Source organism: Kryptolebias marmoratus, linkage group LG12 (assembly GCF_001649575.2).
Source record: "Kryptolebias marmoratus isolate JLee-2015 linkage group LG12, ASM164957v2, whole genome shotgun sequence".
Lineage (NCBI taxonomy): Eukaryota > Metazoa > Chordata > Actinopteri > Cyprinodontiformes > Rivulidae > Kryptolebias > Kryptolebias marmoratus.
In genome coordinates, this window is record NC_051441.1 from 7,335,455 (window position 1) to 7,348,564 (window position 13,110).

Below are 13,110 nucleotides of genomic sequence, written 5' to 3' on the forward strand. Positions count from 1 at the left end.
TTTCTGTAAAATGCACTGAGAATTACTTTGCTGGCCTTCTATAAATAAAGCAATGAACAAATAAAATGTGTATTTTTTGTAAACACATAAAAATATATATGAATAAAATGAGCTGAGCAGAACCGATTGTTTTTCTGCTATTTTGTAAAAATATACAAAAATAAATCATGTTTCATTTCAAGCATTTTAAAATAACATCTTTCACCGAATTCATCTTCATTTCTGAAAAAAGAATGAAATAAATAGCAGCAGAAATATAGTTTCTGCTGAAGTACCTGATGTACAGTTAGTCAGGTTTCATCAAAGCAAAACATGGAAACACAGACAGAGTACTCAGGTCTTATCCAAACAGATTTAAAAATCTAGGCTCTGCAATCAGGAAATATTATTAGATTTGTTTGGAAATGTTCCAATAAGCCTCATAAAGTCATTTTCTGCCTTTGCTGCCAACAAAGCGTTGCATTTCAACGGCTTATCTAATCCACTCCAGCAGCTGTAGGGTGGATCTGCACGGGTTGAACAGATAGTTAGAGGATAACGCTTCTGAGCTGTCAAACACGCTGAACTCCTGTGAAGAACTTAACCAGCAGGTTAAAAAAAAAAAGAAATACAAAAAAAGTCTTAATTGGAATAATGAGCACAAGCTCAAATTTTGTGTTTCATGTTGCTGACAAGCTGGAGTTAAAGACAAAAACACACAAACCAAAGACATTTAGTGAAAGAAGTGTTACTGTAATGACTTTAAAACTGTAAGAAAATGAAGCAAATTAAACAGAAATCCACCAGAAAACATCAAGCAGTTGTTAACTGATGTATGCTTCAACAAATTAAAACTTTTTCCAGAAGTTTTTCTCATCCTGTAGTGAATCAGAGAACATCTTTTTATATATTAGTTCTATAAAACATTAAAAACTGATATTTTTAAGCTGGCACTCGCATTTTCAAGGCATCCTCTGTTTTGATTCATGATACAATATTTTAAAGAATAAACATTGAGAAACTATTAACATACAGAAACGCAGACAGTCGCTCCTTTGAATAATTTAGCAAATAAGTTTGTTTTAGCTTGAAGCCTGAAGAAATGCTGACTAACGTAGGTCCATCTGAAGGAAAGTGGGTGTAGTTCTTGCAACACACTTATCCCACTTTGGGTTGACTGACAGCCATCAAACGTTACCCGAACTGTCACCGTTAGGATGTAAAGCCAAAGCGCCGATGTTATCTCATCAACTCCTCCCAAAGACAAGCGGCTGTCTGAAGGCAGCAGCTGCTGATGTTGGGTTTATCTCAGAGATTGGGACCAGCTCAAACCTGCTGCTGCTTTGTTGTTTGTCGAAATAATGTGAACTCTTCGGACTTCCAGTAAATTTGACCCCTTTTGTGTTACAAGCAAACACATAAATAAATAAAAAGGTGGCAGCTTCATATAAGCTGTGCTTTTCAATCCCTGAACAGCCCCTTTTCGTTCTGAATGTGTCACATCAACTGATTTGATCTCCATGATGGTACTGTGAGTCTAACAGCTAGTAAAAACAGTTAATGTTGGTTTATCTCAAGAAGGATGTTAGGATGTAATGGTCCGAGGTGATTTTCTGAAGAAGAGCCTCTCAAACATAAAGACAGAGTGAACTCCGTACTGTGATGACCCCAAATAAATGCAAGAGAAACATGTGGTCCACATTTAATAACTGTTTTCCAAAATGCACATATTAGAAGAGACACGGTCTAGATTTTTACATAAATCATCAGGAAACAAACTACAGAGCTGTGCTGTTACATAAAATAGGTGTGAGATTAAAAATTTTACATGTATAAAAGATAGATAAATTAAAAACTTCAAAGTTTATCAAAATTTTATCACTGAAAAGTGAATATGAAAAAAGTGACAAAATCTTTAAAAAGTAACAGACATTTTGACATCGATAACCTTTGCACTTTTGTTTAAGGAGTTAGATTTTAGGCATAGTATTTTGGAGTTTTAAAAGAAATTATTCTTATTTCAGTATTCATATCTTACATAAGACAAACTTTTAAGACTCACTTACTGGTTCCCTGACAAATCTAGCTTCCCTGTCTTGTAAAACATTACAAACACACATAGCAAAACACAAATACGATCCAATCTTTCCTTCCTGCCACCAAAAATACCTTCATGACTATAAATACAAAAAAAACTCTAATATTGCAGAAAATAATTTTTCTCCTTCTTCACACTGATACCAGATCTGTGTCACTGGATTGTAGAGCCTCAGAGCTCTGGGAAAAGAAAAATCTCTTGGTTTAATTTGTAAAATGTGATCAATACATGCAATTAATTAAGTGTCTTCATTAAGTTAACCACTGCCTGGGAGGTGAAATCATAATCCTCAGAGGTCCTGAATAAAAAGCACAATATAAAAATACTCTGGCGTAAATAAATCTAGTGTAGAAACACAGACATACTATTGAGGTGGTGTCATTATTTAGTAGCACCAATGAGCCAGTTGATGCAAGGACACTTATCTATGAGAGGGTTGGCTTCTGTTATTCCAAACGGCAGTAATGGTCTCACATAATGATGCTACAGTGAAACAGCTATTACACATGTTAGAATGAAAACACTTTGCTTAATATAATCCAACATGAGGTCAATGTGGAATGAAGTGTATAATAATAATAATGATCAGTATGATTAAAGTTGGTAAACAGTTTTGACTTGTAAGTGCCACTACAAACAGTGCAGACATGTGAATTGTTACAACGCCAGACTGAGGATTACACAGAGACTTATTTACCATACTTACTATATACTTTCAATCACAAGTAAGCTTTCGAAAAGACAATTGTGCACTAAAAACTAACATATGACAATGGTTAAAAACTGTCAGGTAATATTCCACTCATTAAAATGTACCTAAATCATTCAGGGTGAAAACAAACACAAACAAACTCGTGTTTTTTTTTCTAAATTACATGGATAAAGAAATGTGTGGAGCTGCTGTGAGCTGCAGGAGTGTGGCTTATTTCAGTTCACCAGAAGGTGGAGACGAGCCCAAGAGCGGACACTTAGGAGAAACCTGCAGGAAGTAACAGAAAATATGTCAGCAGAAAACTTGGATTTCATTCTTAAGCTCTATAGTGCTGGAAGTTTGTCACATAACAAACGTAGATTTAAATATGCAACACTCAAAGCCATGAAGTAGCAACAAATACTTATAATATAATAGCAGTAATAGTAATATAGTAATATGGTAATAGTAGTATGTTTAGTGTACATTTTCCAGGTGAGACAAAAGCAAGTGGATTACCAACAGTAGAATAAACCAAACTTGGTTTCTTTTTGGAACAAGACAATCTTTTTGGATTAATTTTTAAAGAAACTCCTGATCATATAATAATATTCAAAAAGCTTTATTTCTTCCACATCGATAACAATTACTAGCTTTATTTTCATAGTTAATATAGATATGCTGTTATATTATTTTGACATTTTTTGAACGAACCATTACATTATTTGTACAAACACTGATTTACATGGCAGAGGTGAGAGCTTCATTTTGTTATCCTTGAATAATTAAAGTTAATGTGAGGAAAAAATCTCAAGCTCAGATACCTCGACACCTGCATCGCCTTTCCTATCTTTGGTCTTTTTTTAGAAAATGTTTTTTGCTAATGCCTTTTTTTTATCTTTATTTTCCTCTGTGAGAATAGAATCTGCTTGCAAACATTTCTATAATACTTGAGCCAGTCACAGGAAAACTAGCTTTGTCACCTCCATGGTTCAGTTTTTGTTGAGTCTTAGTTGACTCCATGACCACAGTGCTCTGTGTTAACTGCATTTGTCAGAACTCACAGGAGATGGAGGCTTTGCAAAGTTGAGGTGAGCGTACAGAAGAACAGCGATGTCGTTTTGGCTGGCCTCCAGGGCGATGGACAGAGCAGTGCTGCCATCCTGCGTGATACAGCGACACGATTCAGATGGGATGATGGTTATCAGTTGGATTTATAATAGTGAGAAAAGGACAAGAAGCACTCACGTTATCAGTGAGAGTTGCATCGCAGCCTGGGACAGAAAGAAGCTGGCGAACTATATCCACGTGACCGTGTTCACAGGCACACATGAGCGCTGTGGAGCCGTCATCGTCACGGATGTTGACTTGAGCTCCACAGGACAGCAGCGCCCGAACCATGTCTCCTCGACCGTGACTCACCGCAAGCATCAGAGCCGTCTGCCCAGCCTGTAAACACACATCATTCAAGTTTTTACTTGGATTTAATGCATGTTGATACAAGCTGCAGCCATAAAGACTGCAACAACACCTATTTAGGAAACCTTCTCATACTGAAAGAAAAAACAGCAGAGTTCTAATAAGCATCTATAAATATTATTCGTCCTGGAGTTTCGTTAAGAATGGAGATGCAGTGAACCCTAATGAGCAGTAGAGGGCGCACCTGGCTGGCCTTGGCGTTGACATCTCCAGTTCGCAGCAGCTGCAGCACAGTCTGAAGGTCGCTGTCAGAGTGAAAGGCAGCCAGAGCCGTCAGCATGATGGCCGTGTAGCCTGCCTTGTTCTGCTTGTCAGCGTTACACAGACCTGTCAGGTAAAGAGGGCAATCAGTGTGACAGGTGATACAGCAGCATCCAGTGACGTCCAACAAAGACTTATTTTAGGGCCATGCAAGTCACTGTGATTAATGCAATCAGATCACAGATTTTAGCCTTTATTATAACAAAATAATAATGATTATTCATATATTAAACATTCAGCTCATTCATGTGATGGGTACTACTTTTGTTTTGTGTTTAATTTTTTATACTTTTCAAAATATTGAACTTGATTTACAAATGCTTTCCCTCCAGAAATACATGGAGAGCTCCATATTTTTTCAGAAGCATTGTTCTTCAGCATATCAGCTCCATTTTTGTCTTCTTATGCTACTTTAGCTAACCTTTAGCTGCTTTCAGCTAGTGTTTTGCTTCTTTTAGCCTTTTAAGAATCCCAGTGAGCTCACCTGTGTCCAGCAGAAGTTTCACCACGGGGAAGTTAGAGTGAGAAACGGTGTAGTGGAGCGCTGTGTTTCCGTTACCGTCTGCCATGTTGATCACAAACTCCAGCAGCTGAGGGGAGATGGAGGCGAAGGTGTCCATGTAAGCCTTGACAACAGCTGTGTCAGCTGCTTTGTGACAGGACACACGCAGCCACTCCTGCAGCACGGTGGTGTAGGCCGCCCTCTGAGATCAGACACAATGGGGACACTTAAAGCAAATAAACACCGAACAGACTGCTGGACAAACAGAAAACCCCAGCTCTGCTCTGAACTCGTGGTAAAACAAATCAAAGTGCTAACAGAGTTTGTTGGAATCCAACAAAAGTGTCTTTTGGCTTTACAGCACTGCGGAAAAAATGTAAAATTTATGTTATGTTAGGCATGCAACAGGTAGTTTGGAGAATTCCTAGAAAAAGTTAAGGTCTGAATTAGACTTGATACGTACTGCTCCTTGTTGGCTGAAGGCATTTGGTTCCCCCAGGGCTTTCTGCAGAGAGTACAGAGCTGACATGAAGCTTTCGCTCAGCTCCAATCTACACAGACAACAAACAAAACAAGAACAATCAGTCACACAGATTGAATCTTTACAAGCAGGCTGTCTGTTAGCTGTGAGTATATTTACCTGACTTGTTTGAAAGATGCTGCTGCATCTGCTGGCTTGGACTCTGGCTGACTGGAGGGGGCAGATGTTTCTTGTCTGGCAGTTTCAGAGGTTTTATTGACAGATGTTGCTGAAGAACGGTTGACCGAGGGTTTAATGGAGTTTTGACCAGGTGTGGACTCAGTGTTAGGTGATGTGGACGTGATCTCCTGGGTGACAGTGTGCTTTACTGATAACTGTGCAACAGTCTCTGTAGAGGCAGAATCTTTAGCTGGACATGGAGTAGAGGTGGAATCCGATGGCTCTGAGGCACATTTTTGGACAATAGTGTCTGTTGCTGGTGGCCGAGGAGTTTTCTTCAACTGTCTTGTGTCTACAGTTATGGAATGGCTGGGAGCGTGCTGCGAGTCTGGAGGTTTGGCTGCAGGTTGCTGAGGTACACCGGTGCTTCCTTCCTGGGGCGGGGGAGTATTAGTGAGGGCTGTGTGCTGGTGCTGGATGCTAGGTTCTGGTAGTTTTTCTCTGGCTTCATGATATTCACTGGAGTCACTCCCCTCATCTGAGCTCTCACTGCTGCTATCATCTGATGAAGTGGACTCATAACTGTAAGACAATTTACTTTTAGTCATCTCACAGCTCAGAAACTTAGAACTCCTTTAACATTTTACTTGAGCAGATAATGATTATTGTCCGCCACCAAAAGGTGGACAATAATGCTTTAGCTGTGTCTGTGTGTGTGTATGCTAGTGGTTCTGTCATTAAAACTTGGGCATGTAAGGTGGCGGGCAATATGCATTCCTTCATTAATAATTTCTAGTTTTATACTAACTGCATTGCTTTGCCTCAAATCATTCCACAGCTCAGTGGATAGACATTGTTCATTGTTGGTCTACAATAACGGACACTCACCCTCCATTGACCCCAATAAACTGCAGGTTTTTCTTTGTCGAGGGAGAGCCTGGTTCACCTTCTGCTTTGCGCTTCATAATTGATCTTAGTGAGGACTGAGGAGATGAGGCTAAAGAAAGACATCATCAATCAAACACAAAGTGGAAACCTGATGTAGTTAGAATAAAACAGGGTACCGGTGGAGGAGTTCAGTCCACATACCTGGTTGTGACTGTCTGTGCTCACTAGTTGTTTGTGACTCTTCTTTGGAATGAACCAAACCAGTCTGATTACCAGATGCTACAACAACGGCAGGATTAGCAACCGGTACAGAGGTAGACAACCCGCTCTTCAGGACATCCCGTACCTGCTTGGAGCTGACTGCAATTGGCAACTCAACAGGACCTTCTAAGAGATGGAAAAAGAAATTAAAGAATTTTAACAAATATTTTACGAAGAAATGCACTAAAATAGACATCATAATGACAATAAAGTCTGTTAAAATTCAATAAGTCTGTATAAAAACAGGGTTTTCATGCTAAATTTAGTGGTGTTCTTGTATTAGACTTGAAGTATGTCTATAGTTTTGCACATTTTGACATACCCTCTAACACTCATCAAATAATGAGCTTTATATGTTTTACAAAATGTCTTTCAGTGTTTGGATAAAGATAATATTTAACAAGTAACTTAGTGTGTTTTGTCCAACTTCAGCAGCTCAGTTCAGACCTTCAGTTTGTCCTTTGTGGCATCCCTCCGTTACTCCGCCTGCTGGTTGAGGTGAGGGGGAGCAGCAGGTCTCTGCTCGGAGCAGTGTGCCCACCTCCACCACTGTGGGTTTCTCCAGTGTGTACACCTGGATCCCCACTGTTCTCTGTTCTCTCTGATGTGGCTGCTGTGTGAAGCTGACCAGAGTGTGCAGGCTGCTGCCGTGTGGCTCCTGCCACCCCATGCTGGTTGCTATTACTGGATGCTCTGCCCGAGGGCCCTTTTGGACTGCTGTGACCTGCTGCTGTGCAGCCTGCAGCTCCTGCATTGTCCTCTTTAACTTGCCCTCAAGTTGACCTACGTGACCTTTAAGAGTTTCTGTCTCAGACAGCAGACCCAGATCTTTCTCCCGAACCCAGACCCCAACATCACGACTGCCCCTACAGTCCTCTGGTCCCACTCCAATGGTGCGTACTTCCCTCTTTACATCTGGTCGGGCACCACCAACAATCACTGTGTCCTCAATCTCACAACCTGAGTCTTGCTTTGAAGCTTCAGCTGTGGTTGGAGACACAGCATCTGTTGTTTTGGTGCTAATTTTAGCTCCAGTGCTCACATCCTCTTCAGGAATGTCGATGTAGAGCTCCCCACGAGCACGACTTCGGCTAAAACCCAGAGTGTGGCCAAGAAATTTTTGGCTCTTTAGCTGGACGCTGAGCTGCCTTTTCTCCTCCTGCAACACAGAAATTTTAACCTGCAGCACAGGGATGGTCTTCACCTGCTCCTCAAGCTCCTTTATCTTCCTGAGAGCTGCAGCCATCTGCTCTCGGACATGCTGTAAGTGGGCAGGGGTCGGAGTCACTGGTGTGGAGAGGCCAGAGCTCAATGGAGTAAAGGACCCACCTCCCCCCTGAGCCCGATTGAAGCTGTGTGCACTGCTGATGGAGGTGTTAGAGCCTCCTACACTGCTGTGCATGCTGCCTAGGTTAGAGAATCTCCGCCCTTCTTTCTCTTCCTCCAGCTTCCTGCGAGCATCTAAAAGGGTCTTCTCCACCCGAGCAGTACTAAAACTGGGCCTCTGTGACATGTGGTAGCCTGGGGCACAGTAAGAGTATGAGGAATGCCGGCTGTCCACACTGGCGTTAGAGCACAGAGACTCTGTGGAGGTCCACCAGGAGCCGGCGTAGCCGTACCCACGGGGCAGGGAGCCATAGCGTGGCCGACGTTGTATAGGCACCTTCTTGATAGTGTTGCCCTTTTCTATGTCGTTAACATATTTGAGGAAGTCTAGGTCCAGACGGTAGCCATAGGGGGTCTCCACTGAGTAGGGCGCCTCCTGTTCTTTGGTGTGCAGGGATGGAGGAGCAGGCGGGTTGAGTTTCCCTGCGGGGGAAGGAAATCAACTTTAAACAAACGGAAATCTGCGTCTAATCTTTGTTTCAGACTTTAGAAAACAACATAATCTCCGGGTTGCTGTGTAAATGCATGTACTCTGAAACATTAACCAAATTAGACACTAAATGGATTGCAGTTAAGTCTAACCTGGTCTTACAAAATAATTAGTAAGAATTGTACATATTAGCTGTGATTCAGGTTAAATCTTAACCGAATTAATTAATTACCCAAATGAAATGCTATTGACTAAATGTAAAAAATGGTTAAGTATGACTATAAAAACAAGATCATCAGCTAAAACTCTTTAGTAAATAAAAAAAAGTTTTATTCCTGAAGCAAGAATTCTACAAAGAGCAACTTTAATTTTTCATTTGAGTTTATTGTCTAAGTCATATTTATTTCCTGGATATTTTTTTCACTTATTCATAACAACACATAAAACAGTCAAAACAAATAAACAACAAAAAAACTACTGAATCATGTCAGCTGAGGGTCTGGAAGAACTTTCCAAGATTTTTGGTCTTTATTGTAATTTATTTAGTTTTACTCCTTTGTCAGACGTTTTTGTTTAAAGTCTGGAAAAAGTTGTGGTTAATCTTTAAAGACACTCAACAAGAGAGTAAAAAGGGATGGTTTTCAAAATCTCACTGTGGTCAGAAGTTTAGTTTTTCTTGTCTGTTGTTAAATTTAGTTTTCTTTTTGTATTCTTGTCAATCAGATCTCATGGCTGTTTGAGTCCCGTCACACACTACATTCTCTAAGGGTCTGATACTGGAAGTAATTAAAAATGGCCAGGATTAGGAGGTAAAATGACCTGATAAAAGTTAAAAATAGGTTAGGGTTGATAAAATTACATGGTTAGGTTTACATAATAACATCCATAGGTAAGGTTATCCAAATAAATCAGCCAAAGCATAAGCACCAGATTTTAGGTTGGAATCAACTTTTTGCTGTCTGTCCTTAGAAAATATAGGTAACATTATAAAATAAAAATCTATAAATAACAAACTATATAAAATTCTGAAAAGTATAAAAGTCACCCTGTGAAAAATGTCATCTGTTTTTACTTAGCTCATATGTTTATTTTTTTTTCACAATTTAGTCAGACTACTTATTTTTATGTTGCCTTTATTTTTATTATTGTGAGTAAAAATAAACAGGCGGTACCTGGGAAACCAGGGTCCATGTGCAGCACTTGAGCCATGATGAGCCTGTGGCTGCCTCTCAGTCACCTGTGGAGAAACACACGTTTAAAATAAAAATAAGCATATAAACATTGTTAAAAACACATTTTCTTTATTTAAGACCAAGTTAATGCATGACAACAACTACCGTGCATTCTGAAATGAAACCCCAAAAGAACCATCTACATAACTAATGAGTCATTCACTGCATTCCCTACGGTTTCCGCTTAAGTCCAAAGATTTTTGCCTTTTTTGACTTTATTGTTCTTTCTGTGAGATGATTAGGGATAAATTGACTTTTTCTTTCACGACGCCACCCTGCTCCCCCCATTTCTAATTTTATCCACTCATTTTCTGAAGCGTAGCTGCTTGTGTATCTGCTTCTGTTCGCAGCACAGAGAAGGGTTACAGGGGAAAGTTTCCTGGCAGCTAAATCCAGGACAGAGCTTTGCCAGTTGCAGCCTTATTAGGAATCATCCGTGCACACTTACTTCGCCTCGCAATTTAAGGTTTGCTGACAGTCTCTGCTCCTTCTCCCCCTTTTGCTTTTTTTAAAAAGCAAATCTTCCACCTCAGTTTTTTTCTTTTTGCTTGTCCTTTCTTTAAGGTTTTTCTGCTCATTTCTCCTGATCAGCTAATAATCAGACATCACTCTCTTTTTCTTCCCCATCAACTTCTTTTCTACTTTATTAAAGACAACATAGTGAATAAACTTCTATTTATGTTTTTTTTTTCAAATGTAATACATTTGATTAACAAAAACAAGCAAATGAAACATGAGATTTACTTTTTTCTGACATAGAATTCAACACGTTCAGCAACGGCATAAAGCCTCCTCTTTCCAATTGCTCAGACTGTGTTTTCTTGGAAAAGATTAACTTTCTAGGTCATCGCTTTGTGGGAACGGGGGATGTAATGTTTAAGCCACCAACAGCATAAGTTGAACATCATTATATTACTGTAGCTTTAAGGAGCTGGAATCACAAGTTTTAGTTAAAAACCTGCAGCTTTTTCTAAACTCATATCCAGTCGAGTATGAGGCCGTTTCTTGTTTCTTCTTCTCCCCGTCTCTGTCTTGTGACCATAACTGGTGCTTGCTCGTTTGTGAAAAGTAGGGCACTTGGAAACACTGACTAAACTGATTTGGTATTTTTGAAGTGCTGCTGTGTTCAGTTCAATTTCTCTGTGTGATTCTCCTTATCTGTACCCTTTCATCGCCTTTCTGTACCGAGATGACCACACACTATAGAGCTGTGGAAACGTATGCATTCACACACAGTATACTCATTCAAAAAAGACATTTAAAGTCCCCTTCCCGGCCCCCCCAAAAAATCAAATGGTGGGAAGAATCACGCAGTTAGATAGTGCATGAGGAATTTATCCAGTGACCCAAATATAAACTGTTAGTCAGCCTTACATGGAGACGAAGATAAATTTGTTTGTGCTCTTTCATTAAGGAAAGAAAAACCCACAAGGGTTACTGAAATAACTTGAAACTGACAAAAGTAATAACAAGAGGAAAAAATACTAAAGATCAAATATTGAACATCAGCCATTACTAAGAACAAAGTTGTCTCAGGGGCTTAGAAAGAAAATTGTGTTGAAGGTAAAGGCTATAAGATCATCTCCAAGCAGCTGGATGTTTCTGTGACTACAGCTGCAGAGATTATTCAGAAGTTTAAGGTCCACAGGACTGGAGACAACTTCCCTGGATGTGGCTGCAAGAGGAATTGACAACAAATTGAAGAGACAGATAATACGAATGGTAACCAAAGAGCCCAGAAAAAACTTCCACAGAGAATAGAGGTGAACTCCAAGGTCAAGGTTCATCAGTGTCAGATCACACCATCTGTTGATGCTTGAGCCAAAGTAAAGTCAAAAAAGATGACTGAGGATGACACTAAATCATAAAAAAATGATGCTGAAATTTGCCAAAATGCATATTGAGATGCCACAAAGCTTTTTGGAGAATGTCTTTTGGACAGATAGTTTAGTACAGATAGTACAACAAAATCTCAAGACTATCAAGGCTTTCTGGAGCAAAATGTGCTGCTCGGTGTCAGAAAGTTTGGTCTCAGTCACGGGTCATGGTTCATCCAACAAGGTAATGACCTAAAACAGAGCTAAAAATACCCAAGAATGTCTCAGAACAAAATATTGGACTATTCTGAAGTGGCCTTCTGAGCTCTGATCTAAATCCTGCTGAACATATTTGGAAGAAGCTGAAACCTGCAGTCTGTAGAAGGAACCCTTCAAATCAGAAATCTCAAAGAGAGTTAAAGAAATTGTTTGACTCAAAATATTAGGTTAGAGGTACCATTCTTTTTGTCAAGAACAGTTTCATTAGTTTGTTTTATTTCATTTTCAGGTGACCCAAAATTCAAAAGCAATGTCTGATTTTCATCAGTTGATTTTCAGTAAATGTTTTAATATTATTACTTTTGTCAGTTTCAAGTTATTTAATTGACCATTGTGGGGGTTTTTCTTTCCTTAAAGAAAGGGGTAAAACCAATTCTTCCCTGTCTGTAAATACTGTACAAACTATAGGAGGTTGTTGTTGAAAAAAGATGGATTGCTGATTTAAAATACCATAGTGAAACATAAAGAAAAGGAATGTAGGCTCCCTGCCATCATCCTTCACTCTGAGTGTCTGTTTGTCTTCAGTGTTAAGTGCTAAACTGATTACGTGTTGCATGTTGTAGTGCAGTGTTGGTATGGCCAAATGTGTGAGAAAGTGACACAGAGGAGTGTTTGGAAGTGACACAGTGTGTGTGACAGAAAAAAACGGAGTGTGAGAGTTTGTGGGCAGGACAGGGTGGAGGACAGAAGGAGGACAGTTGATGAGATATAATTAGTCGGTAGTTTAGTAACCAAACATCCCATCCAGACACAAAGGCTGACGTCCACTCAGTTTCTCTTGATTCCACCAAGTGGTTTTCTGTTTCTTTCCCTTCAATTCATTTCTTCACATTCCTATTTGTTTCGGCTTCAAGTGTCGCTTCTCTGGAAGCTTTTCCTCCCACAACATCTCCCCCCAAAACGCCCACGCCACCCGGCCATCGCATCTGCTTTTCCATCAGTGGCTAACTGGGTGTTTCAGATGTGCTAGCATGTGTGTATATATTCCCATGAGTGTCTGCTGAGGAGGAGGAGGAGGAGTGTCTGACCTTCTTCCCTCTTTCAGCTCTTACACAGAGTTCCTTTGATATGACACTTGAACAGAAACCAGTGTTCGCCTTTCCCCTGCAACATACTACCATTGTCCAAACAACTCTCCCAGGCCATTTTCAACCAGGACCCCCACCC

General features: G+C 39.9%; 1 protein-coding gene across 1 annotated transcript in view; it reads right to left on the minus strand.

Annotated features, from left to right (window-relative positions):
* Positions 1-1,667: 1,667 nt before the first annotated feature.
* Positions 1,668-13,110, minus strand: part of kank2 (KN motif and ankyrin repeat domains 2) — a 20,213-nt gene continuing 8,770 nt past the window's right edge. Inside the window, exons 3-13 of the mRNA XM_017429387.3 lie at positions 9,788-9,852; positions 7,247-8,608; positions 6,740-6,925; positions 6,539-6,647; positions 5,651-6,232; positions 5,474-5,561; positions 4,993-5,212; positions 4,432-4,574; positions 4,017-4,217; positions 3,833-3,931; positions 1,668-3,056 (exon numbers count right to left, since the gene is read on the minus strand). Coding sequence (XP_017284876.1) covers positions 3,000-3,056; positions 3,833-3,931; positions 4,017-4,217; positions 4,432-4,574; positions 4,993-5,212; positions 5,474-5,561; positions 5,651-6,232; positions 6,539-6,647; positions 6,740-6,925; positions 7,247-8,608; positions 9,788-9,824 — 3,084 coding nt within the window. The 5' untranslated portion in view covers positions 9,825-9,852 and the 3' untranslated portion in view covers positions 1,668-2,999. The remainder of the gene's footprint in view (positions 3,057-3,832; positions 3,932-4,016; positions 4,218-4,431; positions 4,575-4,992; positions 5,213-5,473; positions 5,562-5,650; positions 6,233-6,538; positions 6,648-6,739; positions 6,926-7,246; positions 8,609-9,787; positions 9,853-13,110) is intronic.